This window comes from Oryctolagus cuniculus, chromosome 4 (genome assembly GCF_051225735.1).
Source record: "Oryctolagus cuniculus isolate XC-2025 breed Fujian yellow rabbit chromosome 4, ASM5122573v1, whole genome shotgun sequence".
In the NCBI taxonomy this organism is placed as follows: Eukaryota; Metazoa; Chordata; class Mammalia; order Lagomorpha; family Leporidae; genus Oryctolagus; species Oryctolagus cuniculus.
In genome coordinates this window covers 112,151,321-112,164,904 of record NC_142870.1, presented here as the reverse complement: position 1 = coordinate 112,164,904, position 13,584 = coordinate 112,151,321, and the positions used below count along the sequence as shown (strand labels likewise).

The 13,584-nt window shown below is 47.4% G+C and overlaps 1 protein-coding gene across 1 annotated transcript; it reads left to right on the top strand.

Annotated features, from left to right (window-relative positions):
• The first annotated feature begins 1,969 nt into the window (after window positions 1–1,969).
• On the top strand, window positions 1,970–3,859 carry LOC100357502 (fizzy-related protein homolog). The gene is given in 5 exon segments (XM_017346675.4): window positions 1,970–2,065; window positions 2,167–2,242; window positions 2,346–2,951; window positions 2,954–3,340; window positions 3,343–3,859. Coding segments are annotated over 5 exon segments (1,638 nt in total). The 3' UTR covers window positions 3,816–3,859.
• Window positions 3,860–13,584: the final 9,725 nt, after the last annotated feature.

Below are 13,584 nucleotides of genomic sequence, written 5' to 3'. Positions count from 1 at the left end.
ATAGAAACACAAAGTGAAAAATACTGTTTGAGTACTAGTTATAGCATTAAATCACAATGTACAGCACATTAAGGACAGAGATCCTACATGAGGAGTAAGTGCACAGTGACTCCTGTTGTTGACTTAACAAATTGACACTCTTGTTTATGGCATCAGTAATTACCCTAGGCTCTTGTCATGAGCTGCCAAGGCTATGGAAGCCTTTTGAGTTCACCAACTCTGATCATATGTAGACAAGGTTGTAGTCAGAGTGGAAGTTCTCTCCTCCCTTCAGAGAAAGGTACCTCCTTCTTTGATGACCTGTTCTTTCCACTGGGATCTCACTCCCAGAGATCTTTCATTTAGTTTTGTTTTTTTTTTTTTTTTTTTTTTTTTTTGCCATAGTGTCTTGGCTTTCCATGCCTAAAATAAATACTCTCATGGGCTTTTCAGCTAGATCCGAATGCCTTAAAGGCTGATTCTGAGGCCAGAGTGCCGTTTAGGACATCTGCCATTCTATGAGTCTGCTGTGTATCCCACTTCCCATGTTGGATCGTTCTCTCCCGTTTTTGTTCTATTGGTTAGTATTTTCAGACACTAGTCTTGTTTATGTGATCCCTTTGATTCTTAGTCCTATCATTATGATCAATTGTGAACAGAAATTGATCACTTGGACTGGTGAGATGGCATTGGTACATGCCACCTTGATGGGATTGAATTGGAATCCCCTGGTATGTTTCTAACTCTACCGTTTTGGGCAAATCAGCTTGAGCATGTCCCAAATTGTACATCTCTTCCCTCTCTTATTCCCACTCTTATATTTAACAGGGATCATTTTTTCAGTTAAGTATCAACACTTAAGAATAACTGTCACATTTTAGATATTAAGACATTCTTCAGATAGTCAAGGTTGCTAACAAACACTTCAATTCTGAAAATAAACTATAATCTCATAATCTCTCTGCTTATCAATAAATTAACTTAAAGAAATAAAATAATAGGGGTTGGTGCTATGGCATAGTGGGCTAAGTCTCTGCCTTCAGTGCTGGCATCCCATATGGGTGCGAGTTATAGTCCTGGCTGCTCCACTTCTGATCCAGCTCTCTGCTATGGCCTAGGAAAGCAGTAGAAGATGGCCCAAGTCCTTGGGCCCCTGTACCCGTGTGGGAGACACAGAAGAAGCTCCTGGCTCCTGGCTTCAGATTAGCTCAGCTGCAGCCATTGCAGCCATTTGGGAGTGAACCAGCAGATGGAAGACCTCTCTCTCTCTCTCTCTCTCTCTCTCTCTCTGCATCTGTAACTGTACCTCTCAAATAAATAAAACAAAATCTTTAAAAAAAAAAGAATTAAAATAATAGAAACTCAAGATCTGTGTTAAAATTAGACGTTCTCCCTGACCCCAGCGGTGGGCGTGCCCCCAGAGTCGCGGGGGGGCTCCGTGCTCTGCAATGGGGACCTGCGGTGCTCCCTGTGTGCCCTTATGACCGTTGCGGCTCCTGGGGCCGGGCCACCGCCTGGCAATGGCAGCGTGTGCGGGGTCGGGGGAGGCAGTGGATGTGGCCCGGAGAGGAGCCCCGCCCACCGCGTCCGGACCCGGAGGTCGCTGACTGCGCGTCCCTGACCCGGCCCAGGGCGCAGCCCAGCCTCAGGCCTGGGGCTGGCCAGGCACCCGGCCACTCTGCGCATGCTCTGCGGGTCGTCCCCTGCCGCTGTGTGGACGGCGCCCCCTTGTGGCTGCTGTGGGCGGGCCGTGGGGCCCCTTGCCCTGGTTGTGGGGACAGGGGCCGCGGGCGTCTGCTCTGAGCTTTGCCCCTTTGTGGGTCTTCTGTCACCAGCCCCGGGCCTCGCCTGGGGGCTCAGGCCCAGGACCAGCCGGAAGCAGGGGAGCAGCGAAGCCGGGGGTCCCGGCCGGGGGGAGGGGGTGCTCGGGGACAGTGATGGCCCTGGGGGGCGGGGCAGCCGGCCGAGGAAGCTGCAGGCCAGGAGCGCCATGTGCGGAGCCGCCCAGGGCACTCCGGGCCAGGCCACTGGCCGCACGACCGTCGGGTCCCCACCCCGGTGCAGATGGCGGGCTGCTGACCGCCTGGTAGACAACTCCCTCTGAACCCCCCGGCCACACGGGCTTTAGGCCAGGACGCACCGGGCCCCTCCTGCCACCTAGGCTGGGGGTGAGCGTGTGGTGGTCAGAGTGGATCCCTGACCCCCGCGTACCAGCAGCCCGGCTCCGGCCCTGACCCCGGGCCCCTCCCTCGGGGTCTGGCCTGTAGCTGGGGCTCCCTGCAGGGGATGCAGAGCGGCCCGGCCACCCCCGGCTGTCTCTGGCTGCCCCCCCCCTTCCCAGTGCTGATCTCGCCCCCCTCCCTCAGGTCAGCTGGGGCCCGCGGGCCGCGCCCCGCCCGCCAGGGACCAAGACTACGAGCGGCGCCTGCTGCGGCAGATCGTCGTGCAGAAAGAGAACACGGTGCCCTGTGTCTCGGAGCTGCGGCGGACGCTGACCCCGGCCAACTCCCCGGTGTCCTCTCCCAGCAAGCACGGCGACCGCTTCATCCCCTCGCGGGCGGGGGCCAACGGGAGCGTGAACTTCCACCGGATCAACGAGAATGAGAAGTCTCCCAGCCAAAACCGCAAAGCCAAGGATGCCAAAGACGGCCTGGCCTACTCTGCGCTGCTCAAGAACGAGCTGCTGGGCGCCGGCATCGAGAAGGTGCAGGACCCGCAGACGGAGGACCGCAGGCTGCAGCCGTCCACGCCCGAGAAGAAGGGGCTGTTCACGTATTCCCTGAGCACCAAGCGCTCGAGCCCTGACGACACCAAAGACGTGTCGCCCTACTCCCTGTCCCCCGTCAGCACCAAGAGCCAGAAGCGGCTCCGGTCCCCGCGGAAGCCCGCGCGCAAGATCTCCAAGATTCCGTTCAAGGTGCTGGACGCGCCCGAGCTGCAGGACGACTTCTACCTGAACCTGGTGGACTGGTCGACTTGCTGAGCGTGGGGCTGGGCACGTGCGTGTACCTGTGGAGCGCCTGTACCAGCCAGGTGTCGCGGCTCTGCGACCTGTCGGTGGAGGGCGACTCGGTCACCTCCGTGGGCTGGTCCGAGCGGGGGAACCTGGTGGCCGTGGGCACGCACAAGGGCTTCGTGCAGATCTGGGACGCGGCTGAGGACAAGAAGCTGTTGGTGCTGGAGGGGCACATGGCGCGCGTGGGCGCGATGGCCTGGAACGCCGAGCAGCTGTCGTCGGGCAGCCTAGACCGCGTGATCCTGCAGCGGGACATCCGCAGCCCCCCGCTGCAGGCTGAGCGGCGGCTGCAGGGCCACCGGCAGGAGGTGTGCGGCCTCAAGTGGTCCACGGACCACCAGCTGCTGGCCTCGTCTGGAACCACTCGAGCCTGGCGCCCGTGCAGCAGTACACCGAGCACCTGGCTGCCGCGAAAGCCATCTCCTGGTCGCCGCACCAGCACGGGCTGCTGGCGTCGGGCGGCGGCACGGCCGACCGCTGCATCCGCTTCTGGAACGCGCTCACGGGCCAGCTGCTGCAGTGCATCGACACGGGCTCCCAGGTGTGCAACCTGGCCTGGTCCAAGCACGCCAGCGAGCTGGTGAGCACGCACGGCTACTCCCAGAACCAGATCCTCGTCTGGAAGTACCCGTCGCTGACCCAGGTGGCCAAGCTCACCGGGCACTTGTACCGCGTCCTCTACCTGGCCATGTCGCCCGACGGGGAGGCCCTCATCACTGGGGCCGGGGACGAGACCCTGCGCTTCTGGAACGTCTTTAGCAAAACGCGGTCCACCAAGGAGTCCGTGTCGGTCTTGAACCTCTTCAACAGGATCCGGTAAAGCTGCAGCCAAGGCCCGCACGGACCCGCATGCGCACCCGCACTCGGCTGGCGCAGCCTGGTGGGGGGAGCTGGCCCCCGGGACCCCAGGAGCCTCATTAAACGCCTGATTGAAAAAAAAAAAATTAGACGTTCTCCTCCCTCTCATCTGATCTGCCAATGGAAGGCAAGGGAAAGGAAAGCCCTCGCTGCTTTGGTGCTGTTGTTGGGTGGCCTTGTCCTCACAGGGCGTTGCAGGTGATTGAAGTTGACTAGTTCTGGGCCTCCACTCAGAGTCTCCTGGTGGGTCAGGTGATGTGCTGTCCCCGGCCAACCTCTTCCCCAGCAGTCCCTGTTTCTTTTTTCTTTTCTCTTCTGAAGGTCCACAGGCCATGCATCCTGTCAAGCTTGCTGTATTACTCCTTCTGTATGCTACCACATGGCATAAAAATAAATAAATAAATAAATAACATTATTAGTAGTAGTATCTTTAAAGATTTATTTATTTATTTGAAAAGTTACAGAGAGGCAGAGGCTGGTTCACTCCCCAAATGGCCGCAATGGCTAGACCTAGGCCAATCCAAAGCCAGGAGGTCTTCCGGGTTTCCCACGTGGGTGCAGGGGCCCAGGGAATTGGACCATCTTCTACTGTTTTCCCAGACCATCAGTAGGGAGCTGGATTGGAAGTTGAGCAGCTGTGATGGGAACCAGCGCCCATATGGGATGCCAGCACCACAGGCAGAGGCTTAACCTACTACACCATAGCACCAGCCCCTCCATTTTTATTATTTTAGTTGCAGGTAACAAGATTCAGAAGACTGAACAAAAAGACATACAACTCTTGTTCCAAATTAGGTATCTCGTATTTTAAGTATCTTTATTAAATATAAAAAAAATCATCATTTTGTGCTTGTTATGTGTGCCTGTTGCAAAAGTTCATGAAGTATAAATGGGGTAATATGGGATTCACTCAGTAAGTATGTGTTGGTTTCTAATGAAGGGGGCTGGAAGACTTCCTGGAGGAGGCAGTATTTGAATTAGATCTTTGAGGGTGAGGGGGGTTTTGCCTTGACAGGTACAACTAATGGGAAGGAATGCAAAAGCAGAGGCAAGCGGAAGGTGTCACTGTGCTGTGACAGTGTTCACTTAGAAGCTAATCAGAGCTAGTGTTGCTTGGGGGTTTACTGACTACTTCACCTGGGCACCCTGGTTTATTCCTCTCAGCTCTTTCAGGCAGGCATCATTATTGTCTGCATTTATGAACAAAGAGCTGGTCATTGCCAGAGAGGTCCTAGCTGGTGTACACAGACATGGGATTGTGTGGTGGAATGAGGTGAAAAGGTCATATCAAGATGGACGCTGAGGTGAAAAGGTTATGCCAAGATGGCCGCTGACAACAGAAACTGCCTGGCAACAGGCCGTGATTGGATGGCTTCAGAAACTGCCTGGTGACAAGAGCCTGACTGGCAACAGACTGTGATTGGATGGCTTTGGAAACTGCCTGGCAACAGGCTGTGATTGGTTGGGGCATAGACTGTCCCTTGACTGGATTGGCTGGTCTTGGCTATACAAGCTGTTGTACTAACTCAAATAAACGAGTCTGCCGGCTGCTTGCCTCAGGCCTGCTTTCACCCAACTCCCCGGGTCTGTGTGGTGACTCTGCGCCTCTTGCCCCCACCACGTTCCTCCTCTCAGAAACGAATCCACTGCAACATTGTTGAGAAATCAACTGCAACAGGATTGGACCTCCGGTTGTCTGACTTGAACAGCTCCACACCTAAGTACTAAAGGACATGGACACTGTCGGGATGGGATCATAAAGAAGTTCAGAATGGTTTGCTTAAGAAAAGTTTTAATTATGTATCAAATTTCATAAACCTTTTTGTGTTTACAATAGTAAACATTTTTATAATGTCCTGGCATTTCCCTTTTTCCTATTTCCTTCCTTCTTCCTTTATCAATACTTTCTTCATACAAGGACTGTGTTAGTCCTGACATATACCATGGTGAACCACAGTATATCCAACCTTTGTCCTCACAGGAGTTATATTCTAGTGGAGGAGATAGATGTTCAAATACTGTCTAAAAATAAAATGCAGCTGTGATTGTTTTTGCTCAGATGAGCTATTAGAATTTGGAGCTATTAGAATTACGATCAGGAGCTTTCACTTAACAAGGCCGCCATAGAATCAGTGGGCTGTGACAGAGTTCAGAAAGATGAATAAGAATTAACTAAATAAAATCAGAAGACAGGGGCAGTGTAAGTAAAAATCCAGTGGTAATAAGGATGGGCAGTGAACAAAGCCAGAGTGATAAGGCTGAGTGCACAAGAGGGAGGCGCTGTGCAGACTAAGACTAGAAATGTAGGGGCCTGTTTATACAGAGTTTCAGTTCATAGTCAAGTTTGGTCTTTATGCTAAAGAGTTGGGTCTGACAGAAATATTTTCAGCCAGGTGGCACCATGATCAGACTTCATTTTGAAAATATATCCCTGGCGGGACTGGCGCTGTGGCTTAGCAGGTAGAACTGCCACCTGCAGTGCCGGCATCCTATATAGGCACCGGTTCAAGTCCTGGCTGCTCCACTTCCAATCCAACTTTCAGCTATGACCTGGGAAAGCAGTAGAAGATGGCCCAGGGTCAGCGCGGTGATGCACTAGGTTAATCCTTCACCTGCAGCACCTACATCCCATATGGGCACCGGTTCTAGTCCCCGTTGCTTGTTTTCCAGTTCAGCTCTCTGTTGTGGCCTGGGAAAGCAGTGGAAGATGGCCCAAGTCCTTGGGCCCCTGCACCCACATGGGAGACCAGGAAGAAGCATCTGGTTCCTGGCTTCAGATCAGCGCAGCTCCAGCTGTGCAGCTATTTGGAGAGTGAACTAACGCAGGGAAGACCTTTCTTACTGTCTCTCTCTCTCACTGTCTATAACTCTACCTGTCAAAGAAAGAAAGAAAGAAAGAAAGAAGAAAAAGATGGCCCAAGTCTTTGAGCCCCTGCACCAGCATGAAGCTCCTGACTCTTGGCTTCAGATCGGCACAGCTCTGGCTGTTGTGGCCAACTGCGGAATGAACAGCAGATGGAAGACATCTCTCTCTCTCTCACTCTCTTTCTTTCTCTCTGCCTCTCCTTTTCTCTGTGTAACTCTGACTTTCAAATAAATAAACAAATCTTAAAAAAAAGAAAGAAAATTTATCCCTGGCTGCACCGTGTCAAGCAGATTGAGAATGAGGGAAGTGGGGGTGCTGGGTGGTTGCCTGGTCCAGCTGGTGAGAGCAGTTCAGTTCTTTGAACCAGGTGGTTGCAGGGATGAAGAGATAGGCAGACCCAAGAGTTATTTAGGAGAGGAAACCAAAAACACTTCTTGATTGACTGGATATGAGCCATGAGAAATGAGAGTGGCATTAACAAGACTTTCTGTCTTCAAAACTGATGGTTCGCCATCAGTGAAAATGAATACTAGGTTGGTTTGATGGTAGCAAGAAGTCCATGAATTTTGGGCTAAGCTGTCTTTGAGTCCTGACAGATTTTTATAATGGAGTTTTGCTTTGACCCTTCAACTGAGTTGCAGTCGATGTCTAATTTTCCCATTCCCAGTGCAAGCCTTTTCTTTCTTTTTTTGTAAAGAATTATTTATTTATTTGAAAAGCAGGGCTACAGAGAGAGTCTTCTACCCGCTGGTTCACATCCCAAATGGCTACAAAAACCTGAGCTGGGCTGATCTGAAGCCAGGAGCCAGGATCTTCCTCCAGGTGTCCCACCTGGGTGCAGGGGCCCAAACACCTGGACCATCTTCCACTGCTTTCCGAGGCCATACCAGGTAGCTGGATTGGAGGTCAGTCAGCCAGGACTCGAATCAGCGTCCATATGGGATGCTGGCACTGGCACTGTATGCAGAGGCTTTATCCACTATGCCACAGTGCTGGCCCTGCAAGTCTTCTCTAATGAAAAATTTAGTCTTCACAGATCCTGACAGCCACTTTCCTCCAGAGCCCCTCGCTGGAGATGCACTTGGATGGCTCAGATTTGACCCCTCCCTGCCTGAGACCCCAGAACCAGTGCAGCTGCCCAGAGTACCTTCCAGCTGGTTCCGGTGCTTTAGACTTGCAACCTTGACTCAGGCAGTAGTGTGTGACCCTCCGGGCTGTGACTAGGCCGGTCCTGCTGCTCTGTCTGAGCTCTCGCTAGTTTGGCTTCATCAGCACTCATTCCCCTCCAAGCTCTCACCCCCAAACCCATCCTGACTGCTGTGGCTTCTCCTCCCTGTTATCAATAATTTCCAGCATGTCCAGTTACGACTTGTTAAAATGAATCAATTCTTCTTTCATTTCACTGGCCCTTCCTTCTGTCCTTAGAAATTTTATCAGATCTTTCGGTGCAGCTGCAAACCTGCACATCACACACCAGATGGCACCAAAACATAATATTCCATGTATTATTAACTGCCTTCTAAGGAAGAAAACCCTAAACTCTCTGTGGCTTTGAAATTATAAAGCACACCTCAAGGGGGAAAAGTTTAGCCGGAATTAAAATTCACACCTCACTTTCCCAGAATATGTGATGTGGGATTTGATCAGAAAGGAGAAAAGGGGAAAGGAGGGAGGGAGGAAAGCGGAAGAAAGACAGGGAGAGAGAGAGAGAGAGAGAAACATTCTCAGGACTAGATCTTTGTTTTTTCCTCTAGAATCAGGCTGAAGGGCTGTGATGGACACTACAAAATCAGGGCGTGAATATTCCAGGAACCTTGTCCTTTTCACTCAGTGCTGGTTTCATTGTCCTTTCCTCAATACTATAGCTGTCTGTTATAAAACTTCATCTTGTCAAGATGCTGAATTGTATTATGTAAAAAATATTATATTTGGAAGATGTTTTAAAATTTATTTGAGAAGCAGAGTGCCAGAGGGAGTTGGGGAGAGAGAGAGAGAGAAATGAGAGAGATCTCCTATTAGCTGGTTCACTCCCAAATAGCTGAACTAGCTAGGGCTGAGCCAGGCTGAAGCCAGGAGCCAGGAAGTCCATCTAGGTCTCCCACGTAGATGGCAGGGGCCCAAGCTCTTGGGACATCTTTTGCTGCCTCCTATGTGAATTAACAGGAAGCCTAGATCTGAAACAGAGCTGCGGACACCCAAACTGATACTCTGATATGGATGCCTGCATTGTAAGTGGAGGCATAACACACAACTCACAATGCCAGCCCCATGAATATTATATTTCTATACAATGATTTTAATCAAAATAATAAGTAATGGAAATGAAAACAAATCTTTACACTCAGCTAAACAGAGGAATAAGGTTAACAAGTTTCTTCAACTGTACAACACAGCAACTTTTCTTCTATTTCAAAACACAGTTATTGATGTAACTGAAATATATGACCATTTAGATTATTAAAATATCTAATAAAATTGGGCTGGGGTGCTGTGGCATCGTGGGTAAAGCCACCGCCTGCAATGCTGGCATCCTATTTGGGCACCAGTTAGAGTCCCAGCTGCTCCACTTCTGATCCACTTCTCTGTTATAGCCTGGGAAAGCAGTAGAAGATGGTCCAAGTTCTTTGGTCCCTGCAGCCATGTAGAGACCAAGAGGAAGCTCCTGGCTCCTGGTTTCAGATTGGCCCAGCTCTGGCAATTGCAGCCATTTGAGGAGTGAACCAGTGGATGGAAGACCTCTCTCTCTTTTCCTGCCTCTCCTTCTCTCTCTGTGTAACTCTTTCAAATAAACAAATCTTTTAAAAAATATAGTAAATTAACTAAATGTATTTTTATACTGTGTTATAACTTTAGGATAGTTTTTTATTTAATCAATATAATTAGCAGAATATAGTGCTGATGACATAACTTAAAAAACTTTGAGTGTTTAGAAAATTTTTACAATATTACAATAGCTTAAAAAATACCACCCTGATGTAGAGTTCAGTGCATGCTCACTCGGACTTACCCCTAAGGGTAAAGCTAGAAATGTGCCATGGGATTCCAAATCTCATTAAGTGGGCATGTAACAATGCCATCTTACTAGTTAAAGTGATCAGTTTAAGTTCATAGTTGATCATAAAGATAGGATTGAGTGTCAAAGGGATTACATAAATAAGACCAGTGTCCACTAATAATAATTGATAGAATTAAAAAAGAGAGAATGACCCATCATGGGAGGTGGGATACACAGCAGACTCATAGAATGGTAAATGCCCTAAACAGCACTCTGGCCTCAGAATCAGCCCTTAAGGCATTCAGATCTGGCTAAAAAGCCCATGAGAGTTTCTCAGGCATGGAAAGCTAAGACACTGTGGAAAAAAAAATGACCTAAATGAAAGATCTCTGGGAGTGAGATCCCAGTGGAAAGAACGGGCCATTAAAGAAGGAGGCAACTTTCTCTGAAGGGAGGAGAGAACTTCCACTTTGATTATGGCCTTGTCTAAATAAGGTCGGAGTTTGTGAACTCAAAAGGCTTCCATAGCCTTGGCAACTCATGACAAGAGCCTAGGGTGCTTACTGACGCCATAAATAAGAGTGTCAATTGTTAAATCAACAACAAGTCACTGTGCACTTACTCCCCATGTAGGATCCCTGCCCTTAATGTGTTGTACTATGCGAATTAACAGTGAAACTAGTATTCAAACAGTACTTTATACTTCATGTGTCTGTGTAGGTGCAATCTGTTGAAATCTTTACTTAGTATATACTAAGTTGATTTTTTGTATATAAAGATAATTAAAAATGAATCTCAATGAAGAATGGGATGGGAGAGGGAGTAGGAGATGGGATGGTTTGTGGGTGGGAGGGTGGTTATACGGGGAAAAGCCACTGTAATCCAAAAGCTGTACTTTGGAAATTTATACTTATTAAATAAAAATTTTCTTAAAAAATACCACCCACTGTATACCTTAATGCTTTTAACTGATGGTCAGACATCAATTTGACAAAATTTGAACAAAATTTTATGTGAGGAAAGAAATCTACAGAGTTAACAAATTTGCCAAGATAACATACTATGTACAGAGACAGTAGATATTAACTTTTGTTATTTTTCTTTTCTTGGATAAGGGAGAAGAAATTATCAATGAATAAATGAGCAGCAGCCCTGCACCCCATGGGAGACCAGGATAAGTACCTGGCTCCTGCCATCGGATCAACGCGATGTGCCGGCCACAGCACTCCGGCCGCGGTGGCCATTGGAGGGTGAACCAACGGCAAAAGGAAGACCTTTCTCTCTGTCTCTCTCTCACACTGTCCACTCTGCCTATCAGAAAATAAAAAAAAAAATGAGCAGCATGAAGTGAATTTTAAAGATGAAACCATATTAAGAAATAACTTGATGGTATTAGTTGTAAATTTACAATTTTGTATATGTTATATATTTTATATGCACATATGTAGTACTTTGCCACACACATATAGTAGATAAATATTCTTTATTTTTTAAATAGAAACTTTTAAAAATTGTTTATTTGAGAGGCAGAGAGATGGAGAAACAGAGTGCTCCCATCAGCTGGTTCACTCCCTAAGTGCCTACAGTGGCTAGGGCTAGTGGTGGAAGCCAGGAACTGGAGACACAATCCAGGTCTTCCATTTGGGTGGAAGGAACCTAATCCCTGAGCCAGCATCTGTTGCTTCCCCTGAAGCTGGAGTCAGGAGTAAGAGTTGGTTTTAAAACCCAGGTACTCTGCTGTAGGACACAGGTGTCTTTAACACTAGGCTAAACATCCACTCCCAGATAGTCTTTGTTTTGTAAAGTTGTGTGTGCATGGTTTTCCTAAGTGTGTCTGTGTGGACGGGGGTGGAGAGAATGCTGTATTTTTTTCTGCATAGAACAGAATGTATCTTGCTCTAGGGCTTGGATGATTGTCTGGCTGTTTCCCTACCCGTGGGGAGTCATCTGAATGTCCACAGTTCTCCAAGTGCTTTGGGATAACCTAGACTAACAGACACTCTTTATTGTGAAACTATCTCATTTTATTCCCTAGGGGATTTCATCATTTTGTATTTGTGAAAACTGTCAGTGTGTCTTTCTCAAAATGCAATTATCTGAAAGAAGCAAACCAACACAGAGTGGACCCCTTGTCTTCAAAGTCATTTTATTAAGAGTAAATTAGACTGGAAAAATGATAGTCTAAAATGCATTTTCAATAGATTGCTGTCAGGCTTGCTACCTGTCAAACAGAGAAGCCTGAAGTTTCATAGTGACATATGGATTAGCCCAGTCTTCCCTGCAGCGTGAAAACAAAAGACAATTGGTGATGCATGGGGCAAACTCATCTTAAAACAGAGATATCAACAAAGGAATATGACAGCATGAAAAGACAGAGTGCAGTCTGCTGTCCACATTTGCAAAGAGATTCTGTCTGAATCCATAACTTCAATACACTAGGAGACAGAAAAAGAGAAAATACATATTAAGTGTAATTGTTCATTGGGTACTTTGCTTTAGCAAATGCTAAATTTTATTCTTTAAAGTAGGGAGCAAGTAGGAACAATGAATAAAATGGATGTCATTGTAAAAAGTTATTAAGAAAAAAACCATGAGGAATTGCAATTATTTGATTTTTAAAATATCATCCATCATAAAGATGTGAATGTTCAAAATTCTCATCCACTAATCAATCCAAAAAGAAAGACTTGGGGTCACAAAAGAATCTTAAGAGCAAAACTCTTTTCTTAGAGTTTTAAATAAAGCTGATGCAGTCATGTAGTTCAGAGTTTGTTTGGAATAGAAGTACATATCAAAGTTAAAGAAAATCATACAGATTTGCTTAGGTCTGAGAAAATACAATATGGATTTTTTTGTAATCTCCCATGTGAACAATTACACAGACTACTTGTCTGACCAGTAACTTTCAATTAAATAGAAATGAAAGTTCCTCTAATAGCCATTTTAATCCATATATCCTAAGGGAGTCAGCAAGCAAGTGTAATAACACAATGCAGAAGTTAGTGAAGGAAAATGGTGTATTCAGTTAATAAACTGTTGAGTTTCTAAACTTGGGATGAGATGCTATAAAAACCAAAATAGGAGAGAGAACCAGGGGCCAGCATTGTGATACAGTGGGTTAAGCCACTGTCTGCAAAGCCAGCACCCTTTACAGGCCCCAGTTCTTGTCTCAGCTGCTCCACTTCTATTCCAAGTTCTCTGTAATGTGCCTGGGAAAGCAATGCGAGATGACCCAAGTACTTGGGCTCCTGTACCCACATGGGAGACCTGGCTCCACCCTGGTTCCAGTCATGGCTGTTGTGGTCATTAAGAGAGTGAACCAGCAGTTGGAAGATCTCTCTGTCTGTTTCTCCTTTTCTTGTAACTGTGTCTTTCAACTAACTAAATTAAAGTCTTTTAAAAAATGATAGAGAACTATATACAGCTTGATGGGAAACTTCAGGATAGGGTACTTTTGGGGTCTTCTGAAGGAATCTGGTTACCAAATAGGAGTCAGTGATGACCACTACATTTTCCAAACATTACCTGTGTGATGGGCCTCCTCTCCTGAACACAGGGCTTTCTCTGCAGAAGCAATAGGTGACTCGCCACATTACATTTATGGGTACCTAAAGGCCCATCGTGGGACCATGGCACCCGAAACTCCTGTGTTTAGTCCAACATGTGTTGTTTTATGGGTTTTTAACTAAAAAGCAGGGTGAGGGGGCAGGCTTTCTCATTAGCACATTAGGATAGTTTAACATATCTATGCCCTGAAATTTTGGAAAACAGAGAGAAAGAGTCTTGGGGGTGGTCTTTGGCTGTACTTTGTGCAATACACTATGTCAGAAGTCATGGAGGGGACTAGGGATATTAGAATTCATTACAGAG